At 46.5% G+C, this 21,672-nt stretch overlaps 3 protein-coding genes and 2 pseudogenes across 10 annotated transcripts; all 5 read right to left on the minus strand.

Moving 5' to 3' along the window:
* Nucleotides 1–245: 245 nt before the first annotated feature.
* On the minus strand, nt 246–3,330 carry LOC136482570 (MEIOTIC F-BOX protein MOF-like). Of its 5 annotated transcripts, XR_010765124.1 has the most exons (5): nt 3,220–3,330; nt 1,976–3,030; nt 1,744–1,893; nt 469–569; nt 246–389 (listed from the first exon to the last, which is right to left on the minus strand). XR_010765124.1 is itself a non-coding variant. In XM_066479791.1 (4 exons), the coding sequence occupies exons 2-4, from the start codon at nt 3,020–3,022 to the stop codon at nt 1,463–1,465; spliced, it is 1,263 nt and encodes a 420-aa protein (XP_066335888.1). In that variant the 5' UTR covers nt 3,023–3,030; nt 3,220–3,330; the 3' UTR covers nt 1,278–1,462. The 5 variants fall into 5 exon arrangements, 4 of the variants coding, with proteins under 4 accessions (XP_066335888.1, XP_066335885.1, XP_066335887.1 ...); XM_066479791.1 differs by lacking the exons at nt 246–389; nt 469–569 and adding an exon at nt 1,278–1,669 and having other exon boundaries at nt 2,117–3,030; XM_066479788.1 differs by lacking the exons at nt 246–389; nt 469–569 and adding an exon at nt 1,278–1,669.
* A 510-nt stretch (nt 3,331–3,840) lies between these two features.
* LOC136480520 (uncharacterized protein At5g39865-like) lies at nt 3,841–4,390 on the minus strand (annotated as a pseudogene).
* A 5,219-nt stretch (nt 4,391–9,609) lies between these two features.
* LOC136482571 (MEIOTIC F-BOX protein MOF-like) lies at nt 9,610–11,911 on the minus strand. 2 transcript variants are annotated; one of them, XM_066479793.1, is made up of 5 exons: nt 11,773–11,911; nt 10,441–11,471; nt 10,209–10,358; nt 10,036–10,134; nt 9,610–9,909 (listed from the first exon to the last, which is right to left on the minus strand). In XM_066479793.1, the coding sequence occupies exons 2-5, from the start codon at nt 11,461–11,463 to the stop codon at nt 9,853–9,855; spliced, it is 1,329 nt and encodes a 442-aa protein (XP_066335890.1). In that variant the 5' UTR covers nt 11,464–11,471; nt 11,773–11,911; the 3' UTR covers nt 9,610–9,852. The 2 variants fall into 2 exon arrangements, with proteins under 2 accessions (XP_066335890.1, XP_066335889.1); XM_066479792.1 differs by having other exon boundaries at nt 9,614–10,134.
* A 4,255-nt stretch (nt 11,912–16,166) lies between these two features.
* On the minus strand, nt 16,167–18,218 carry LOC136482573 (MEIOTIC F-BOX protein MOF-like). Of its 3 annotated transcripts, none has more exons than XM_066479795.1 (4): nt 18,090–18,218; nt 16,859–17,907; nt 16,627–16,776; nt 16,167–16,552 (listed from the first exon to the last, which is right to left on the minus strand). In XM_066479795.1, exons 2-4 carry the CDS (start codon nt 17,897–17,899, stop codon nt 16,346–16,348), a joined length of 1,398 nt encoding a protein of 465 aa, XP_066335892.1. In that variant the 5' UTR covers nt 17,900–17,907; nt 18,090–18,218; the 3' UTR covers nt 16,167–16,345. The 3 variants fall into 3 exon arrangements, with proteins under 3 accessions (XP_066335892.1, XP_066335891.1, XP_066335893.1); XM_066479794.1 differs by having other exon boundaries at nt 18,097–18,207; XM_066479796.1 differs by having other exon boundaries at nt 16,859–17,910; nt 18,097–18,189.
* A 500-nt stretch (nt 18,219–18,718) lies between these two features.
* On the minus strand, nt 18,719–19,268 carry LOC136480521 (uncharacterized protein At5g39865-like; annotated as a pseudogene).
* Between the last annotated feature and the right edge of the window lie 2,404 nt (nt 19,269–21,672).

Here is a 21,672-nt window from a genome sequence, read left to right on the forward strand (position 1 = left end):
TCAAATTTTGTTTCACCGACTGAAATCCTTACATCACCCACATTTGCGTTCTAGGGGACTTACACATGTCAAAGTTTGATTGCACGGAAAAAACAACTGAAGCAAAAGAGGGTGAGCAAGCCACCAGCATCAGTCAGCAGTGAACACAAAGTTTTCAGTTTGTTTGTTTTTTTTCTCGAGCAGACTTGACAGCCTGTTTTTCATTAAGAAGGCATTTGTTTGTCAAATGGAGCTGCGTGAGAAAACCAACTGAAATTGGAACAGAAAACACTCAAATTACACGGGATTTGGTTACAGATCTTATGCATTGCAGAAACAAAAGAGGGTGAGCCAGCCAGACCGTTTCAGTTCGTCTGAAGTCAGCAGTCAGCACAAAGTTCTCAGTTCATCTGTAGTCAGACAAAAGATTGTCGATATACGATTTGGAATCATGTGAAAGCGGAGGGTCTCAAGATATTTTGCACATACATGTAGTTTGAGTTGGTGTATAGTTTGAGATATCTGCACACTGGTGACAAAAACGCTGATGAATTTCAGTTGGTGTACAGTTTTCCAAAGCATGTACCTGTCTGCCAAGTCCCAAAGAGCCCCAGGGAGAAAAGAAAAAGAGAACATGTGATTTCCGGTGTCATTTTTCAAGATTGCAATGTTTTATAATTGGAGACAGTTTCAGTAGGAAAACACAGAAGCAAACATGTAAGTAGACAAGAGCCACAGATACACAGAGTACATAGTGTTAAAAGCACCAGAAGCAAGGAAAAAGAGAGAGTAAAAATCAATAGCATATATAATCAATAGAGCAAATACCTGCATCACTTACAAATTGGTAAAAAAATATAGGCTTGCGATCTAGTGCATCTGAAGGGAACCCATAATGTGCAAGTAAATTCCACATGTGAACCAAAAGGCGAAGCCACATAGAAGGACATGCATGTTAAAGCAGAGGGGCTCAAGATATTTTGCACATAGATCTAGGGGATCCATACACAAGATAATTGCACAGTGAAGGCGAAAACCCTGATGAATTAAAGATGGTGTGTAGTTTTCGAACGTATGTACCTCTGCCTATTCCCCAGAAGGCCAAAAAACAGAAGAAAACAAGCTATTTCCGAACCTATTTTTCAAGCTTGCAATATTTTATAATAGGAGACAGTTTCCCAATAAGTAAGAACTTAATCTAGCTTGGTCCATGTAAGTGGACGATGGGCAGTGGACATTGACACACAGCACATAGGGATTAAAGCAACCATTTTACAGAGACAATCATATCCTTAAGCAAGGAAAGAGAGTAAAAATTAATAGCATATATAGTCAATAGAGCAAAGGCCTGCTTCACTTAGAAATTAGTCAAAAGTATAGGCTTGAGATTTAGTGCATCTGAAGGAAGCCTATAATGTGCACATAAATTCCACATGAACCATTAGGTGAAATGCCACATGGAAGGCCTGGGATAACAAAAACACTAATTAACTTTGGTGAGTTTAACGTTGTTCTTCGACAAATTCACTGAGATGCGCAACAGAAGCTGCATAAGGTGGGGTCCATAGCCATCATTATATATGATTTCAACCTTGAGGTTCTCACACAGCAAATCCAGTCCACGGAGCTCAGAAGATGAGGTCTTGTTGAGTATGGGTGTTCCTTTCTTTTTGTTAGAATATTTTAGGAACTGTGGCCAGCATAAAAGATGTAAGACAAGGAACAATGTTCATTAAGTAAGTTAAAAACCAAACAACAGTATACCTCGCAGCACCGTAAAGTGAGCTTCTCAAGAATAGGAGAACTCCGAAGAAAGAATACCAATGTCTTGAAGTCATCACTGAGATCACATCTGTCCAGCAATAAGCTCCTCAGGTTCTTGAATTCTTGGAATTTGGGTTCCTTACCAAGCACCTATAGCACATTAGATTAGATAGCACAGTAACATTATTGGAGTGAATAAAATGGAACATTGCAAGAGACAGTGAAGGCTTACTGTTGTCCCAACACCCGACAATTCTAAATTTGTCGAATTAGATATGCTACAGAGAAGCTTGAATTGATCGCCAGCAAGTTTACTTGCATAAACATATTTGTGATACCATAGATGAATCAAAGCCTTGGCAACGGATGGCACCTCGTTTAATGAAACACCACCACTAAAGTAGTCAACACGCATAGCCAAATGCAGATACACCACAGAGGGGGCCAAGATAACTAGCACACAGGCACCTATATTTGAGCCGCCATCAATAACCAATGTCTTCAGTGTGGGCGATATAATCTCAGAAAGATTGCGCCATCCACATCTTTTCAGAACCAGGGTCTTCAGCGATTGGGAGGTGATTGACTGAATTTCACAACTGCAATTGTCCAGCTCCAAATCCTCCAAAGAGCGGCACACTGAACTAACACACTTCACAAAATGGTCATCAAGAAGTACATGGCAGAGATGTAGCCTTTTGAGGCGCCAAGAACCAGAGCTCAATCCCTGCTGATTGGCACGATCAGGAGTGCAGTATTTCATGGCGCGATGGAGCCATCCTGCTGCCACTCTATTGCCAAACTCCGGTGCTCTGCTTCCATCAGTATGCAGCCGGAATGAATCCAACTGTGCAATGTTACAGCGGCGTATCAGTGTCATGGCAAAGTCCTCAAAATCCTCCCAGTCCTTGTACTTGGTGAAGTGCTCCCAGTCGTTGTGGATGTTGTCATCATCGTCGTCGTCGTCGTCAGGATCATCATTCCAGCGGTCACTGTCGGAATCAGAGGTACCATCGTCGGAGCTAGAGCTGTCGTCAGAAGGGGGCGCCTTGTTAAACTCATCAAAGTCGATGTCGAGGCACGGCACTGAGCGCCAGAGGTGCCTCCACCGTGTGGACAGCACGCATGTCTGGACCGCCTGCCGAGCTTTCAAGGAGGACATGATGGTATGGAGGAGGCAGTCCGGCTGAGAGCTCAGCCGGTCCGGGCCGCCGGCCGAGGATCCGCCGACGACACCACTTGCGCGGGCGGGCTTCCTGAAGGCATCCCCAAGCTCCATGGCGTGCCCTGCTAGATCGATTACTTGATGAGTCGCACTGTTAGATCAAAGACGGCGCAAGATTTCCAAAAATGGCGAAGCATTTTGCTCGGAAGATTGAAATCAAGAAGGGTTCACGAGGGCCGAAAGCAAACCAGTCAGGGGTAAGGGAATGGGGCGAAAGATGGGGCGGTGGGGGAATGGGGCTTACGGCTTACCGAGCGCCGCAGCCTGAGCCTGCCGTGGGGGTAGGAGCCGCTCCAGCCGGAAGAGACGCAGCCGTGAGAAGGGCGGTGCCGGCACGAGCGGTGCCTAAACCCTCGACGGCGAGACAGGGGATGGGTGGGGGGAGAGGACACTACGCCGAGCAGTTTTGGGCCGGCCCAATTGGCAATTGCTACTACCGAGTTTTTATTTTATTTTCTGCTCAAAAAAAGAGTTTTTATTCTATTCCATAACTTTTCGCTACAGAGGAATAGTCTGTTTTTTAATAAACAGAAAAAAGTAGTGTATGTCTTAGAGTATCTCCAAGAGTTCCATACTTTTTTCTCCTAAAAACTTGTAGTTTGGCAACTCCTAAAAAGATTTAGGGAGGAAAAAAGAATGTCATCTCCAAGAGTTTCTAATAAATGGCAACTAAAAAACCAAATTTAGGGCCCACATAAATTATGTTGCGGCTTTTTTTCTTTTCCATCACGGAAAACTACAGGGCGCGCCCCTCGTGTGCTTCGACTCCGACATGTCCGGCTTGTCGCCATCGACGCCGTCGGCATCTCCGCTGGACCCCAACACCGACGACGAGCACGTCTCCTCTTGGCCCATAGCAGCTCTGAGATTTTTCACAAGGAGCAGAGGGGACACCGCACTAGCCCGTTCTCGTTGCACTCGGGGCACCGCCTGAAGGTGCCCACCTCCTCGAGGAACACCTTGCAGCTACCAGAGCATTCCTCGCAGGGCACGAACCGGCGAACCGCACGCCGCCGCAGCTGGAGCACGCCTCCAGGGCAATGCCCTTGCCGCCGGAGCTCAGCGGGGGCACCATCTCGCAGGCCTCGAGCGCCTTCGACAGCTCGCCGACCTCGTGCATCCGGCGGACCTCCTCGACGCCGCCCAGGTGCCTGCCGTCCGTGAACACCTGCGGGATCCTGCTTCCCGCGGTGGAGCCCAGCGCGGCGTGGAGCTCATCTTTGAACCCTGAGTGCATCGACAGGTCGCGCTCGTCGACGTGCACGCCGTATCTCCGGAGCGCGGCGGGGCTATCTCATCCAGCGCCTTTCGGAATGCAGCGATGATGTCCGGATCGAACTCGGGCGATCCTGGGGCCGACTTCTCCCGCCGCTCCTCGCCGTCGGCGTCGCCCTCCTCGTCCTTGTCATCGAGGCCGTCCATGAGCTCCCACACGTTGATCACCTTGGGCTCGGGGACCCACGTCTTGGCCGGCGACCCTGGCACCTATTTCTGCCGCCGCATCAGCTGCGGCTTCAGCGGCAGCGTCTTTGCCGCTTCGACAACTCCGCCGTCGTCGCACCACTTCATCATCTCCTCCTCGTCCCGGTCGAGGCTGAGCGACCCCAGCGTGGAGGACTTGAGCGCGACGGCAGGGAGTCGAAGGATACGCTCGAGGCTACGGCGCGTAAAGTTACGCGGATGAGGGGAATTTTTCCAACTCCTAAAATATTAGGAGATTATATTAGGAGTTATTGGAGATGGATTTTTTATGGATCTTTCTAAAAACTTAGGATTAGGAGGAGGTTTAGGGAACTCTTGGAGATACTCTTAGAGGGTAGGTGACTGAAATCTCACAAATATTTTTTGTCTCCACTCCTCCCCTTCTTTCTTCCCGGCGTCCTTCTTCCTCCCAGCCCAAGCGGCTTCTCCCTCTGGCATCTTCTCCCCCTCCATTGCCCCTCCTAAGCCTCGTACTTGCCCCCGCTGCGGTCCACCACCCCACAGTGGCGCGCTAAGGTTGCACCAGAGCTCCGCGGCTGCGGCGACGGCCGTGGAGCTCCAGCGTAATCCTTGGGCACTCGCGGTGGCCGCCGTCTTCCACCCCAGCCTCTCCCCAACCCCCTCCCCGCCCCCGCCCTGACCTGGCCTGGCCATGGAACTTTGGTGACCTAGCCTGACATGGCCTTGGAGCTCCCGCGCATGGAGCTCCCCCGCCTCCACCGCCGCCAGGGGACCTAATCGTCCGACCATTGTCCCCACTGCCGTGCCGCCCTACCTCCCCCCCGTGCCCCTTCTTCTCAGCCCGTCGGAGTTAAGGAAGAAGGGGGTGGGGCCGGTGCAGACACATGGCTGTCGGGCACGGGGACGGGTGCGAGTGGGGCATGGGGAGGAGCTCGCCGGAGTAGGGCACGGGCGTGGCCGCCGGGGAGGAGTCGCCAGAGATGAGAGAGATGGGGAGGCCACGGGCGCAGGTTGAGCTCGTGGGCAGGTGACGGACGTGAATGCGAAAAATCAGTCGCCTGTCGTCGATTAATTCTGAAAAATTTAACCATATGTTTTTTAGTGAGTTCTCTAAAGAAATTCATCCGCTCCAAATTAGTAGACAGATTGTGATTAAAACCAAACTCTATGAATTTTTGGCTAATTATTAGTTAAAATTATATGCATGCATAGTGTATAATTCCTCGATTAAAAATATATGGTTTTTTCATGTTTGTCCTGTTAAGACTCATTTAAATTTGATTACATTTAGTGTATCTAGTGCTAATCTAGTGTTGCAAGAAGTTTCTACATTTTTTATAAACTTTTTAAACTTAGGATATCAATTTAGGATAAACAAAATGTCATACATTTTGAATGGATTCAATTTTCAAAAATCTTTTGATATGACATCGGTTTCTTAGCAATTGTTCACTACTATAAGACAAATTGAGGGTTAAGTATATCTTTAAATCACTTTATTTATTAAATCCTAAAATATATTTACTAAATAACATATCCATTAAATAATGTACGAAGGACGAAGTGAGTCGTGCTCAGACTTGACACGGGTGCTCATATTCTCCTAGATTTATTCTAGAATTTAGCGGCATTATTCTTTCAGTGGTAGGTGACGTACGCGTCATATGAGCGTCTGCATCTATATTGAGTCTCGCAAAAAAAAGGGTATAGCAGTATGAAGAAAATGATGCCACAATAGTCCTTACTCAATGGATTTTCCAATAACCTGGTTTCAGATTTTGTTTTCTAATCCTTTATGTGCCAATGAACTGACTTCATATTTTATATTTGCTAAATTCTGTTTTTTTAATAAGAAAAGTCAGTATGGTGGAACATGGAGAACAAAGTTCTTATGCTTGCAAAATCATCTTTATGCTACTGTGTGCTGGCAACCATGGAGTTCAGATATCTCGTTGCGCGCGCGGTGTGTCCTGGTTGGGCGTGACGCGGCACATGACTGTGTGACTTTTATACGAAGGCCTGTTTGGTCCCTTTATTGACACCAATATCTAGAAAGTGTTTCTCATTTCACTATTAGATTATTTTCCGATTCCTATCGGTTCCTGGGAACCAAACAGGGTCTGAGGGTAAATTACTTTTTAAAAATCACTAAACAAAAGCTGCAATTTGGCCCAGTGATTGATCTGTTTGCTTTGCCAAATGCCATCACACGAGTGAAGAAAAAATGTTGTAAAAGAAGGCCTAATTCGCCTGAAGCTCTATCAGTGCGTCACTGTCGCCGGTGTTTGGTGCACTGCGTCTGCGTGGTTGTCAATCGACCGGTTTTTCTGTTGCTTTCTTAAATAAATTTAGTCAAATTTTGTTACACCGACTGAAATCCTCACATCACCCGCATTTGCGTTCCTGGGGATTTGTACACATGACAAGGTTTGATTGCACGAGAAAACCAACTGAAATTGGAACAGGAAACACTCCACGGGATTTGATTACAGATCTTGTGCACTGCAGAAGCAAAAGAGGGTGAACCAGCTAGACAGTTTCAGCTCGTCTGTAGTCAGCAGTCAGCACAGAGTTTTCAGTCCAAAGAAAGATGTACAATGATGAATTCAAGATGGTGTATAGTTTTCATATGTATGTACCTCTGCCAAGTCCCCAAATGCCCAGGAAGAAAAACAAACAGAAGAAAATATGCGATTTGTGGACCCATATTTCAAGATTGTGATATTTTATAGGCAAATTTTGCTATTGGACATGCCAAATGACGCGTCTTTGCTGGCGGACACTGCGTTTTCCATCTTTTGCCGTGAGACACTCTGGTTTTTGGAAATACTGCCAGTGGGCACCGCAACCCAGTTGCACCCGGTTTTGGAGAGAGAAAACTTCGTTTTGGACATCGGGTGCCCCTGAACCAGACTTGGCGCCGTCCCAACCTGGTCTGGTTCGACCCAGTTGTAACGGCCGGCCCGCACCCGACTCCATCGTTAGGGTTCCAGGCGCGCCATTTCCCCAATCCCGCTACCGCCGCTCACTCCCAATCGCGCCGCCACCCACTCGTCTCCACTGCTCGTCGCGCCGCCGTCCACCCAGTGCCCGCCGCCGCTGACAGATCGAGCCTCGGCCATCATCCGCCATGGGGGTTGAGGATCTAGAGTTCCCCCGCGCCCCGAAGATGAAGTCCCCCAGCTCGAAGAACGGGCAGTGCCCTAGGTCTCTGCCTAGGGCTCCGCAATTCAAATGGCTAGTGAAAGGGTGAGTCTTTTGAATCCCTACTATTTGCAGATGAATGCCTGCGGATGTGGTAGAATGCTTGCGGTTTTGAAATTGTTTAGTTTGGTTGTTATCCTTTGTGTTGATTTAGGATGGATCCGACTTCCGCGTGTAGACTGACGATTAGCGTACCTGCATATGTAGAGCAAAGACCAGATGGGCTCGATGATTATCATGTAACTGCTAATTACATGCGTGTGGTAGACAAGGATAAATTCTCTTGGATGGGGTTTCTTGGGTGCCTTGGTGAGGAGATAGTCCATGGGGTCGACCAAGAACTGCAGGTCACCTTCTTTGACAAAACCAAGGTTGTTGAGATCATAGAAACAACATAAGAGCCAGCCAAGAAGAAGAGAAAGGCCTCCACCAAGGGGAAACAAACCAGCAAGAAGAAGAAGACAACTCCAACTGAGCCTACACCTCTTGAGCAATCAGTGCAGTAAGTGATCCATTTCTTGCCAACACTGTTCTTAATCTAAAGCCAAGTGTAGTTGATAACATGGTCACATCTGCCATCTTACAGGGTTCCAAGATCCCCAGTCACTAGAAGGCAGGCCAAATAGCAAGCTGGAGGTAGCCTAGGGGCACAGACTAGGAGTCAGAGCCCAAGCGCCTGCACTAGGAGCAAGAGGGGAGGGGCCTGATGCCTGCACTGGGAACATCAAGATAGAAGCAACCTTTTGAGCCACCTGTGCTTTTGGTGTGCTTTTGTGTGGTTCTATGAACTTGCTATTGTAATATGTGTGCTTTTGAGCCTGGATATTGTTGGTGTGAACCTGGTATTGTAATATAGTAATGTAGTGAACCTGGCTATTGTTGGTGTGAACTTGATATTGCCATCTGGTATGATGTTCCATAATTAATGATCTGGTATGCCTGTGTTTGTCATGCTAAAATTAAGTCAGCTGTTAAGTTGAAGGTAGTGATGCTGCAATTTTAACTTTACAACTAAAAAAGGGAACAAATCAAGTTAAAGTTACTCCATTCAAACTGCATTTCATTCATATTTCACAAACATTACAAAGCATACTTCATGCTTGCTTGTACAATACCATGCACAAAGCAAGAAAGAAAACAACACCTACAAACACACTGGCCCCAACCATCATCCTAACAACTATTTGCTCTCCAGCTATTCTAGCCACGACAATGCTCTGAGCAACTACAACATTGTTCAAGTTCAACAGAGAATTCTCCAGAGCCTTCAACGCAGCCATCACTGCTGCACCATCCATGCCATCTCCAGCGCTCTCTGGCTTCCACATGAAGAAGTTGCAGGTACCGTTGCCCTATTTCACAGCGAAAGCCAAATCAATAGGATGAACCCTACATCCGATTTCAAAACGCCCAAATGTAGCAAGAACAAAATCAAGAAAACTCACCCAGTCACGATTCTTGCAAGTGTAGAACGGCTTGTCTGGATTTTTTGTGGTTCTCGACATCCGCTCCACGACCGTCGCCGTGTGGCAGAAAGGGCACAGCGCCTGCCCCTCTCTCGCTCCACGCGACCCAGTCGACGAAGAAGCGCCAGATCCTGTAGCCATCTTCTATAGGCCCGCTCTCCTGTCGACGACGCCCGCCAACCTACGCCGCGCCGGCTCCCCCGCCCGACCGGCCGCCGTAGCTTATGCCGCCGCCGCCTCTGTGGTGAAGAGGGAGGAACGAGGAACAGACCGTTGTAACGACGGAGTCGGGTGCAGGCCGGTCGTTACAATTGGGTCGAACCAGACCAGGTTGGGACGACGCCAAGTCTGGTTCATGGGCACCCGATGTCCAAAACGAAGTTCTCTCTCCAAAACCGGGTGCAACTGGGTTGCGGTGCCCACTGGCAGTATTTCCAAAAACTAGAGTGTCTCACGGCAAAAGATGGAAAACGCAGTGTCCGCCAGCAAAGACGCGTCATTTGGCATGTCCAATAGCAAAATTTGCCTATTTTATAATAGGAAACAGTTTCCCAATACGTAACAACTTAAGCTAGCTTTGTCCATGTAAGTGGACAGCAGACACTGACAGTACATAGGGCTTACACCAGATATTTTACAGAGGCCATCACATCCTTAACAAAAGGAAAAAGAGTAAAAGGCAATAGCATATATAGTCAATAGAGTAAAGGCCTGCTTCACTTAGAAAGTAGTCAAAAGTATAGGCTTCGATTTAGTGCCTCTGAAGGGAGCCTATAATGTGCACATAAATTCCACATGAACCATTAGGTGAGAAGCCACATAGAAGGCCTGGGATAAAAAAAAACACTAATTAACTTTGGTGAGTTTAATGTTGTTCTTCGACAGATTCACTGAAACACGCCGCAGAAGCCTGATAAGGTGGGGTCCATAGCCATAGCCATATATGATTTCAACCTTGAGGTTCTCGCACAGCAAATCCAGTCCATGGAGCTCAGAAGATGAGGTCTTGTTGAGTATGGGCGTTCCCTTTTTTTTGTTAGAATATTCTGGGAACTGTGGCCAGCATAAAAGATGTAAGACAATGAACTATGTTCATTAAGTAAGTTAAAAATCAAACAACAGTATACCAAGCAGTGACGCAAAGTGAGTTTCTCAAGAATAGGAGAACTCTGAAGAAAGAACACCAATGTCTTGAAGTCATCACTAAGATCAGTTTTGTCCAGCAATAAGTTCCTCAGGTTCTTGAATTCTTGGAATCTGGGTCCCTTACCGAGCACCTGTAGTACATCAGATTAGATAGCACAGTAACATTATTGGAGTGAATAAAATGGAACATTGCAAGAGACAGTGAAGGCATACTGTTGTCCCAACACCCGACAATTCTAAATTTGTCGAATTAGATATGCAACAGAGAAGCTTGAATTGATCGCCACCAATTTTACTTCTGACAGAACGATGTCTGTGACCCCATAGATGAATCAATGCCTTGGCAACGGATGGCACCACGTTTAATGAAACACCACCACGAAAGAGGGCAATATGCATAGCCAGATGCAGATATGCAAGAGCAGGGGCCAAGATAACAAGCACACAGGCATCAGTATTTGAGCCGCCATCAATAACCAATGTCTTCAGTGTGGGCGATATAATCTCAGAAAGATTGCGCCATCGACATTTTTTCAGAACCAGGGTCTTCAGCGAGTGGGAGGTGATTGACTGAATTTGACAACTGCAATCGTCCAGCTCCAAATCCTCCAAAGAGCAGCACACTGAACTAACACGCTTCAGAAAATTATTATCAAGAAGTACATGGCAGAGATGCAGCCTTTTGAGTCGCCAGGAACCGGAGCTCAATCCCTGATAACTGGCACGATCTGGCGTGCAGTATTTCATGGCACGACGGAGCCATCCTGCTGCAACTCTATTGCCAAACTCCGGTGCTCGGCTTTGGACAACATGCAGCCGGAATGAATCCAACTGTGCAATGTTACAGCTGCGCATCAGGGTCACGGCAAAATCCTCAAAATCCTCCCAGTCCTTGTACTTGGTGACGTGCTCCCAGTCCTTGTGGTTGTGCCAGTTATCACTGTCGGAATCAGAGGTATCATCGTCGCTCTCGTTGCTATCGAAGACGTCAGAAGCGGGCGCCGTGTTGCTGAACTCATCAAAGTCGATGTCGAGGCACGGCACCGAGCGCCAGAGGTGCCTCCACCGTGTGGACAGAACGCTTGTCTGGACCACCTGCCGGGCTTTCAAGGAGGACATGATGGTATGGAGGAGGCAGTCCGGCAGAGAGCTCAGCCGGTCCGGGCCGCCGGCCGAGGTTCCGCCGACGACACCACTTGCGCGGGCGCGCTTCCTGAAGGCATCCTCAGGCTCCATGGCGTGCCCTGCTCGGAGCAGTTCCCCACGTTAGAGGACCAAAGAACCCGCAGAACAAATAAATAAAAAGATTAAAAATAAATCCATCTACACAAAACACCACAAAATCCTGTTCGATTACTAGATGAGTCGCTCGCTCTCCTAGATCGGAGACGGCGCAAGATTGGCGAAGCATTTGCTGAGTTAGAAGCATGTTCTCATCGCAAGATTGAAATGAAGAAGGGTTCACGAGGGCCGAAATCAAAGAAATTAGGGCCTCAGGGGTACGGGAACGGGGCGAAATATTGGCGGTAGGGGAATGAGGCTTACCGAGCGAGCCCTTAGCCTGCCGTGGGGGGAGACGCCGACGTCAGAAGGGCGGCGCCGGCGGCGCGAGCGGGGATGCTCGACGGCGAGAGAGTTGGGGAAGAGGAGCACACAACGCCGAGCAGTTCTGGGCCGGCCCAATAGCTGAGAAGGAGTTTTTAATCCATGATTTTTGGCTACGGAGGATTAGTCTGTAAAGTAATCCCTCCGCTCGAAATTAGTAGACGTATTGTGATTAAAATCAAACTTCATAAAATTTTGGCTAACAATTAGTTAAAAATTATAAGATGTTTTAAGTTTGTCCTAAGTTAGATTTAGGGCATGTTTGATGCACATGGCTAGTTCCTAGTTGAGCTATAAATTTGTCTAAATTATATATGGTTGGCTAGTAGTTGAAGACTTGGCTAAAAAATGAACCCACCTATTAGCCTCTTTGTTTGGATGCAATAGAGCTAATTTAAGCTAAAATTTGCTCATGGTATCTAAACATGCCTTTTATTTAAGTTTGATTAAATTTGGTGTATTTAATGCAACTAATTTAGTGTTGTAAGATGTTGATATGTTTTTTTATGAACTTGGTTAAATTTAGAAGAAAAAAAATTCAGCTTAGGATAAACAAAATGCCTTACATTTTAGAACGGAGAGAATAATAATAGTTATACGAGTGAACTCAGTCTTAAAGATCTTTCGATATGACATTGATTTGTTAGCAATTTTTCACTACTGTAAGAGAAATTGAGAGTCAACTACACCTTTAAAGAAACTTTAGTTATTCAATCCTAGATGAAGGTTTCGACAACATTTTCTCTCTTGATAGAAAAGATGTGCAGGTCTCCTGAATTCCTGAGGAAAAAAAAAGTTTTCAATTGCATAGTTTTTTTTTTTATAAAAAACGGGCATCACACCTGTTCAAATGGTATATCAATATGAAGAAGTTGTCACAATAATCCTGATTCAATGGATTTTACAACGACATGTTTTTATATCTTTTTTTAGTTTTACAAATCCTTATGTGCCAATGAACTAACTTCATCTTTTATATTTGCAAAATCCTTTTTTTTTGGAATAAACAAGTCAGTATGGTAGAACATGGAGAACAAAATTGTTATGTTTGCAAAACAATCTTTAGACTTTGTTGTGTACTTGCAACCATGGAGTTCAGATTTATTCTTTGTGTTTGGGGTGGCCTTGTTGGCTGTGATGCTGCATATGACTGTGTGCGTGCTTTTATATGTGGGTAAATTACTTTTTATAGAGCACTTAACAATGCTGCACTTTGGCCCAGTGATTGATCTGTTTGATTTGCCAGGTGCCATCACACGAGTGAAAGATAAAATGTTGTAAAAGAAAGACCTAATTCGCCTGAAACTCTCTCTGTTTCTTTGGTTGCCTTTTCAAATTTCTAGTCAAATTTTGTTTCACCGACTGAAATCCTTACATCACCCACATTTGCGTTCTAGGGGACTTGAACACATGTCAAAGTTTGATTGCACGGAAAAACCAACTGAAGCAAAAGAGGGTGAGCAAGCCACCAGCATCAGTCAGCAGTCAATACAAAGTTTTCAGTTTTTTTTTTCTCGAGCAGACTTGACAGCCTGTTTTTCATTAAGAAGGCATTAGTTTGTCAAATGGAGCTGCGTGAGAAAACCAACTGAAATTGGAACAGAAAACACTCAAATTACACGGGATTTGGTTACAGATCTTGTGCATTGCAGAAACAAAAGAGGGTGAGCCAGCCAGACCGCTTCAGTTCGTCTGAAGTCAGCAGTCAGCACAAAGTTCTCAGTTCATCTGTAGTCAGACGAAAGATTGTCGATATATGATTTGGAATCATGTCAAAGCGGAGGGTCTCAAGATATTTTGCACATACATGTAGTTTGAGTTGGTGTATAGTTTGAGATATCTGCACACTGGTGACAAAAACGCTGATGAATTTCAGTTGGTGCACAGTTTTCCAAAGTATGTACCTGTCTGCCAAGTCCCAAAGAGCCCCAGGGAGAAAAGAAAAGGAGAACATGTGATTTCCGGTGTCATTTTTCAAGATTGAAATGTTTTATAATTGGAGACAGTTTCAGTAGGAAAACACAGAAGCAAACATGTAAGTAGACAAGAGCCACAGATACACAGAGTACATAGTGTTAAAAGCACCGAAGCAAGGAAAAAAAGAGAGTAAAAATCAATAGCATATATAATCAATAGAGCAAATACCTGCATCACTTACAAATTGGTCAAAAATATAGGCTTGCGATCTAGTGCATCTGAAGGGAACCCATAATGTGCAAGTAAATTCCACATGTGAAGCAAAAGGCGAAGCCACATAGAAGGACATGCATGTTAAAGCAGAGGGGCTCAAGATATTTTGCACATAGATCTAGGGGATCCATCAATAACAACAACAAAGTCTTTTAAGTCTCAAACAAATTAGGGTAGGCTAGAGCTGAAACCCAGCAGAAGCAATCAAGGTTCAGGCACGTGAATAGCTGTTTTCCAAACACTCATATCTAAGGCTAAGTCTTTGGGTATATTCCATCCTTTCAAGTCTCCTTTTATTGCCTCTACCCAAGTCAACTTCGGTCTTCCTCTGTCTCTCTTCACGTTACTATCCTGACTTAGAATTCTACTATGCACCGGTGCCTGTAGAGGTTTCCGTTGGGCATATCCAAACCATCTCAACAGGTGTTGGACAAGCTTTTCTTCAATTGATGCTACCCCTAATCTATCACGTATATCATCATTCCGAACTCGATCCCTTCTTGTATGACTGCAAATCCAACGCAACATACGCATTTCCGCGACACTTATCTGTTGAACATGTTGTCTTTTCGTAGGCCAACATTCTGCACCATACAACATAGCAGGTCTAATCGTCGTCCTATAAAACTTACCTTTTAGCTTCTGTGGTACCCTTTTGTTACATAGGACACAAATGCTTGGCGCCACTTCATCTACCCTGCTTTGATTCTATGGCTAACATCTTCATCAATATCCCCGTCTCTCTGTAGCATTGATCCTAAATATCGAAAGGTATCCTTCATATGCACTACTTGACCTTCCAAACTAATATCTTCCTTCTCCCGAGTAATAGTACCGAAGTCACATCTCATATACTTAGTTTTAGTTCTACTGAGTCTAAAACCTTTGGACTCCAAAGTCTCCTGCCATAACTTCAGTTTCTGATTCACTCCTGTCCAGCTTTCATCAACTAGCACTACATCGTCCGCGAAAAGCATACACCAAGGGATATTCCCTTGTATGTCCCTTGTGACCTCATCCATCACTAAGCCAAACAGATACAGGCTCAAAGCTGGCCCTTGATTTAGTCATATCCTAATCAGAAAGTTATCCGTGTCTCCATCACTTGTTCGAACACTAGTCACAACATTATTGTACATGTCCTTAATGAGTCCGACATACTTCGTTAAGACTTTATGTTTGTCCAAAGTCCACCACATAATATTTCTTGGGTGCCCATCACTTGTTCGAACATTAGTCACAACATTATCATAAGCCTTCTCCAAGTTAATAAAACCATGTGTAGGTCCTTCTTCTTCTCCATATACCGCTCCATAACTTGTCTTATTAAGAAAATGGCTTCGATGGTTGACCTTCCGGGCATGAAACCAAATTGGTTCATAGAGACCCGCATTATTGCTCTTAAGCGATGCTCGATAACTCTCTCCCATAGCTTCATAGTATGGCTCATCAACTTTATTCCCCAGTAATTAGTACAACTTCGAATATCCCCTTTATTCTTGTAGATCGGTACCAATATACTTCTCCACTCGTCAGACATCTTGTTCAATCGAAAAATATGGTTGAACAGCTTGGTTAGCCATACTATAGCTATGTCCCCGAGGCATCTCCACACCTCGATTGGGATACCATCCGGTCCCATCGCCTTACCTCCTTTCATCCTTTTCAACGCCTCTCTGACCTCAGATTCTTGGATTCTCCGCACAAAGCGCCTATTGATGTCATCAAAAGAGTTATCCAACTGAAAGGTTTTGTCCGTATTCTCACCATTGAACAATTTGTCAAAATACTCTTGCCATCGATATCGGATCTCATCCTCCTTCACCAAGAGATGCTCCCTTTCATCCTTAAGATAATTGCACAGTGAAGGCAAAAACCCTGATGAATTAAAGATGGCGTGTAGTTTTCGAAAGTATGTACCTCTGCCTATTCCCCAGAAGGCCAAAAAACAGAAGAAAACAAGCTATTTCCGAACCTATTTTTCAAGCTTCCAATATTTTATAATAGGAGACAGTTTCCCAATAAGTAAGAACTTAATCTAGCTTGGCCCATGTAAGTGGACGATGGGCAGTGGACATTGACACACAGCACATAGGGATCAAAGCAGACATTTTACAGAGACAATCATATCCTTAAGCAAGGAAAGAGAGTAAAAATTAATAGCATATATAGTCAATAGAGCAAAGGCCTGCTTCACTTAGAAATTAGTCAAAAGTATAGGCTTGAGATTTAGTGCATCTGAAGTAAGCCTATAATGTGCACATAAATTCCACATGAACCATTAGGTGAAATGCCACATGGAAGGCCTGGGATAACAAAAACACTAATTAACTTTGGTGAGTTTAACGTTGTTCTTCGACAAATTCACTGAGATGCACAGCAGAAGCTGCATAAGGTGGGGTCCATAGCCATGATTATATATGATTTCAACCTTGAGGTTCTCACACAGAAAATCCAGTCCACGAAGCTCAGAAGATGAGGTCTTGTTGAGTATGGGTGTTCCTTTCTTTTTGTTAGAATATTTTGGGAACTGTGGCCAGCATAAAAGATGTAAGACAAGGAACAATGTTCATTAAGTAAGTTAAAAACCAAACAACAGTATACCTCGCAGCACCGTAAAGTGAGCTTCTCAAGAATAGGAGAACTCCGAAGAAAGAATACCAATGTCTTGAAGTCATCACTGAGATCACATCTGTCCAGCAATAAGCTCCTCAGGTTCTTGAATTCTTGGAATTTGGGTTCCTTACCAAGCACCTATAGCACATTAGATTAGATAGCACAGTAACATTATTGAAGCGAATAAAATGGAACATTGCAAGAGACAGTGAAGGCATACTGTTGTCCCAACATCCGACAATTCTAAATTTGTCGAATTAGATATGCTACAGAGAAGCTTGAATTGATCGCTAGCAAGTTTACTTCTGGCATAAACATATTTGTGATACCATAGATGAATCAAAGCCTTGGCAATGGATGGCACCTCGTTTAATGAAACACCAGCACTAAAGTAGTCAACACGCATAGCCAAATGTAGATACACCACAGAGGGGGCCAAGATAACTAGCACACAGGCACCTATATTTGAGCCGCCATCAATAACCAATGTCTTCAGTGTGGGCGATATAATCTCAGAAAGATTGCGCCATCCACATCTTTTCAGAACCAGGGTCTTCAGCGATTGGGAGGTGATTGACTGAATTTCACAACTGCAATTGTCCAGCTCCAAATCCTCCAAAGAGCGGCACACTGAACTAACACACTTCACAAAACGGTCATCAAGAAGTACATGGCAGAGATGTAGCCTTTTGAGGCGCCAAGAACCAGAGCTCAATCCCTGCTGATTGGCACGATCAGGAGTGCAGTATTTCATGGCGCGACGGAGCCATCCTCCTGCCACTCTATTGCCAAACTCCGGTGCTCTGCTTCCATCAGTATGCAGCCGGAATGAATCCAACTGTGCAATGTTACAGCGGCGTATCAGTGTCACGGCAAAATCCTCCCAGTCCTTGTACTTGGTGAAGTGCTCCCAGTCGTTGTGGATGTTGTCATCATCGTCGTCGTCGTCGTCAGGATCATCATTCCAAAGGTCACTGTCGGAATCAGAGGTACCATCGTCGGAGCTAGAGCTGTCGTCAGAAGGGGGCGCCTTGTTAAACTCATCAAAGTCGATGTCGAGGCAGGGCACTGAGCGCCAGAGGTGCCTCCACCGTGTCGACAGCACGCATGTCTGGACCGCCTGCCGAGCTTTCAAGGAGGACATGATGGTATGGAGGAGGCAGTCCGGCAGAGAGCTCAGCCGGTCCGGGCCGCCGGCCGAGGATCCGCCGACGACACCACTTGCGCGGGCGGGCTTCCTGAAGGCATCCCCAAGCTCCATGGCGTGCCCTGCTAGATCGATTACTTGATGAGTCGCACTGTTAGATCAAAGACGGCGCAAGATTTCCAAAAATGGCGAAGCATTTTGCTCGGAAGATTGAAATCAAGAAGGGTTCACGAGGGCCGAAAGCAAACCAGTCAGGGGTAAGGGAATGGGGCGAAAGATGGGGCGGTGGGGGAATGGGGCTTACGGCTTACCGAGCGCCGCAGCCTGAGCCTGCCGTGGGGGTAGGAGCCGCTCCAGCCGGAAGAGACGCAGCCGTGAGAAGGGCGGTGCCGGCACGAGCGGTGCCTAAACCCTCGACGGCGAGACAGGGGATGGGTGGGGGGGAGAGGACACTACGCCGAGCAGTTTTGGGCCGGCCCAATTGGCAATTGCTACTACCGAGTTTTTATTTTATTTTCTGCTCAAAAAAAGAGTTTTTATTCTATTCCATAACTTTTCGCTACAGAGGAATAGTCTGTTTTTTAATAAACAGAAAAAAATAGTGTATGTCTTAGAGCATCTCCAAGAGTTCCATACTTTTTTCTCCTAAAAACTTGTAGTTTGGCAACTCCTAAAAAGATTTAGGGAGGAAAAAAGAATGTCATCTCCAAGAGTTTCTAATAAATGGCAACTAAAAAACCAAATTTAGGGCCCACATAAATTATGTTGCGGCTTTTTTTCTTTTCCATCACGGAAAACTACAGGGCGCGCCCCTCGTGTGCTTCGACTCCGACACGTCCGGCTTGTCGCCATCGACGCCGTCGGCATCTCCGCTGGACCCCGACACCGACGACGAGCACGTCTCCTCTTGGCCCATAGCAGCTCTGAGATTTTTCACAAGGAGCATAGGGGACACCGCACTAGCCCGTTCTCGTTGCACTCGGGGCACCGCCTGAAGGTGCCCACCTCCTCGAGGAACACCTTGCAGCTACCGGAGCATTCCTTGCAGGGCACGAACCGGCGAACCGCACGCCGCCGCAGCTGGAGCACGCCTCCAGGGCAATGCCCTTGCCGCCGGAGCTCAGCGGGGGCACCATCTCGCAGGCCTCGAGCGCCTTCGACAGCTCGCCGACCTCGTGCATCCGGCGGACCTCCTCGACGCCGCCCAGGTGCCTGCCGTCCGTGAACACCTGCGGGATCCTGCTTCCCGCGGTGGAGCCCAGCGCGGTGTGGAGCTCGTCTTTGAACCCTGAGTGCATCGACAGGTCGCGCTCGTCGACGTGCACGCCGTATCTCCGGAGCGCGGCGGGGCTATCTCATCCAGCGCCTTTCGGAATGCGGTGATGATGTCCGGATCGAACTCGGGCGATCCTGGGGCCGACTTCTCCCGCCGCTCCTCGCCGTCGGCATCGCCCTCCTCGTCCTTGTCATCGAGGCCGTCCATGAGCTCCCACACGTTGATCACCTTGGGCTCGGGGACCCACGTCTTGGCCGGCGACCCTGGCACCTATTTCTGCCGCCGCATCAGCTGCGGCTTCAGCGGCAGCGTCTTTGCCGCTTCGACAACTCCGCCGTCGTCGCACCACTTCATCATCTCCTCCTCGTCCCGGTCGAGGCTGAGCGACCCCAGCGTGGAGGACTTGAGCGCGACGGCAGGGAGTCGAAGGATACGCTCGAGGCTACGGCGCGTAAAGTTACGCGGATGAGGGGAATTTTTCCAACTCCTAAAATATTAGGAGATTGTATTAGGAGTTGTTGGAGATGGATTTTTTATGGAGCTTTCTAAAAACTTAGGATTAGGAGGAGGTTTAGGAAATTCTTGGAGATGCTCTTAGAGGGTAGGTGACTGAAATCTCACAAATATTTTTTTGTCTCCACTCCTCCCCTTCTTTCTTCCCGGCGTCCTTCTTCCTCCCAGCCCAAGCGGCTTCTCCCTCTGGCATCTTCTCCCCCTCCATTGCCCCTCCTAAGCCTCGTACTTGCCCCCGCTGCGGTCCACCACCCCACAGTGGCGCGCTAAGGTTGCACCAGAGCTCCGCGGCTGCGGCGACGGCCGTGGAGCTCCAGCGTAATCCTTGGGCACTCGCGGTGGCCGCCGTCTTCCACCCCAGCCTCTCCCCAACCCCCTCCCCGCCCCCGCCCTGACCTGGCCTGGCCATGGAACTTTGGTGACCTAGCCTGACATGGCCTTGGAGCTCCCGCGCATGGAGCTCCCCCGCCTCCACCGCCGCCAGGGGACCTAATCGTCCGGCCACTGTCCCCACTGTCGTGCCGCCCTACCTCCCCCCCGTGCCCCTTCTTCTCAGCCCGTCGGAGTTAAGGAAGAAGGGGGTGGGGCCGGTGCAGACACATGGCTGTCGGGCACGGGGACGGGTGCGAGTGGGGCATGGGGAGGAGCTCGCCGGAGTAGGGCACGGGCGTGGCCGCCGGGGAGGAGTCGCCAGAGATGAGAGAGATGGGGAGGCCACGGGCGCAGGTTGAGCTCGTGGGCAGGTGACGGACGTGAATGCGAAAAATCAGTCGCCTGTCGTCGATTAATTCTGAAAAATTTAACCATATGTTTTTTAGTGAGTTCTCTAAAGAAATTCATCCGCTCCAAATTAGTAGACAGATTGTGATTAAAACCAAACTCTATGAATTTTTGGCTAATTATTAGTTAAAATTATATGCATGCATAGTGTATAATTCCTCGATTAAAAATATATGGTTTTTTCATGTTTGTCCTGTTAAGACTCATTTAAATTTGATTACATTTAGTGTATCTAGTGCTAATCTAGTGTTGCAAGAAGTTTCTACATTTTTTATAAACTTTTTAAACTTAGGATATCAATTTAGGATAAACAAAATGTCATACATTTTGAATGGATTCAATTTTCAAAAATCTTTTGATATGACATCGGTTTCTTAGCAATTGTTCACTACTATAAGACAAATTGAGGGTTAAGTATATCTTTAAATCACTTTATTTATTAAATCCTAAAATATATTTACTAAATAACATATCCATTAAATAATGTACGAAGGACGAAGTGAGTTGTGCTCAGACTTGACACGGGTGCTCATATTCTCCTAGATTTATTCTAGAATTTAGCGGCATTATTCTTTCAGTGGTAGGCGACGTACGCGTCATATGAGCGTCTGCATCTATATTGAGTCTCGCAAAAAAAAGGGTATAGCAGTATGAAGAAAATGATGCCACAATAGTCCTTACTCAATGGATTTTCCAACAACCTGGTTTCAGATTTTGTTTTCTAATCCTTTATGTGCCAATGAACTGACTTCATATTTTATATTTGCTAAATTCTGTTTTTTAATAAGAAAAGTCAGTATGGTGGAACATGGAGAACAAAGTTCTTATGCTTGCAAAATAATCTTTATGCTACTGTGTGCTGGCAACCATGGAGTTCAGATATCTCGTTGCGCGCGCGGTGTGTCCTGGTTGGGCGTGACGCGGCACATGACTGTGTGACTTTTATACGAAGGCCTGTTTGGTCCCTTTATTGACACCAATATCTAGAAAGTGTTTCTCATTTCACTATTAGATTATTTTCCGATTCCTATCGGTTCCTGGGAACCAAACAGGGTCTGAGGGTAAATTACTTTTTAAAAATCACTAAACAAAAGCTGCAATTTGGCCCAGTGATTGATCTGTTTGCTTTGCCAAATGCCATCACACGAGTGAAGAAAAAATGTTGTAAAAGAAGGCCTAATTCGCCTGAAGCTCTATCAGTGCGTCACTGTCGCCGGTGTTTGGTGCACTGCGTCTGCGTGGTTGTCAATCGACCGGTTTTTCTGTTGCTTTCTTAAATAAATTTAGTCAAATTTTGTTTCACCGACTGAAATCCTCA

This window comes from Miscanthus floridulus, chromosome 9, assembly GCF_019320115.1.
Source record: "Miscanthus floridulus cultivar M001 chromosome 9, ASM1932011v1, whole genome shotgun sequence".
In the NCBI taxonomy this organism is placed as follows: domain Eukaryota; kingdom Viridiplantae; phylum Streptophyta; class Magnoliopsida; order Poales; family Poaceae; genus Miscanthus; species Miscanthus floridulus.

Coding starts and splice junctions, on each gene's coding strand:
- LOC136482570 (XM_066479788.1), bottom strand. CDS start 3,022: ATGGAGCTTGGGGATGCCTTCAGGAAGCCCGCCCGCGCAAGTGGTGTC. Junction 1,894..1,975: donor TGTCGGGTGTTGGGACAACA/GTAAGCCTTCAC, acceptor AATGTGCTATAG/GTGCTTGGTAAGGAACCCAA. Junction 1,670..1,743: donor TCACTTTACGGTGCTGCGAG/GTATACTGTTGT, acceptor TGCTGGCCACAG/TTCCTAAAATATTCTAACAA.
- LOC136482571 (XM_066479792.1), bottom strand. CDS start 11,463: ATGGAGCCTGAGGATGCCTTCAGGAAGCGCGCCCGCGCAAGTGGTGTC. Junction 10,359..10,440: donor TGTCGGGTGTTGGGACAACA/GTATGCCTTCAC, acceptor GATGTACTACAG/GTGCTCGGTAAGGGACCCAG. Junction 10,135..10,208: donor TCACTTTGCGTCACTGCTTG/GTATACTGTTGT, acceptor TGCTGGCCACAG/TTCCCAGAATATTCTAACAA.
- LOC136482573 (XM_066479795.1), bottom strand. CDS start 17,899: ATGGAGCTTGGGGATGCCTTCAGGAAGCCCGCCCGCGCAAGTGGTGTC. Junction 16,777..16,858: donor TGTCGGATGTTGGGACAACA/GTATGCCTTCAC, acceptor AATGTGCTATAG/GTGCTTGGTAAGGAACCCAA. Junction 16,553..16,626: donor TCACTTTACGGTGCTGCGAG/GTATACTGTTGT, acceptor TGCTGGCCACAG/TTCCCAAAATATTCTAACAA.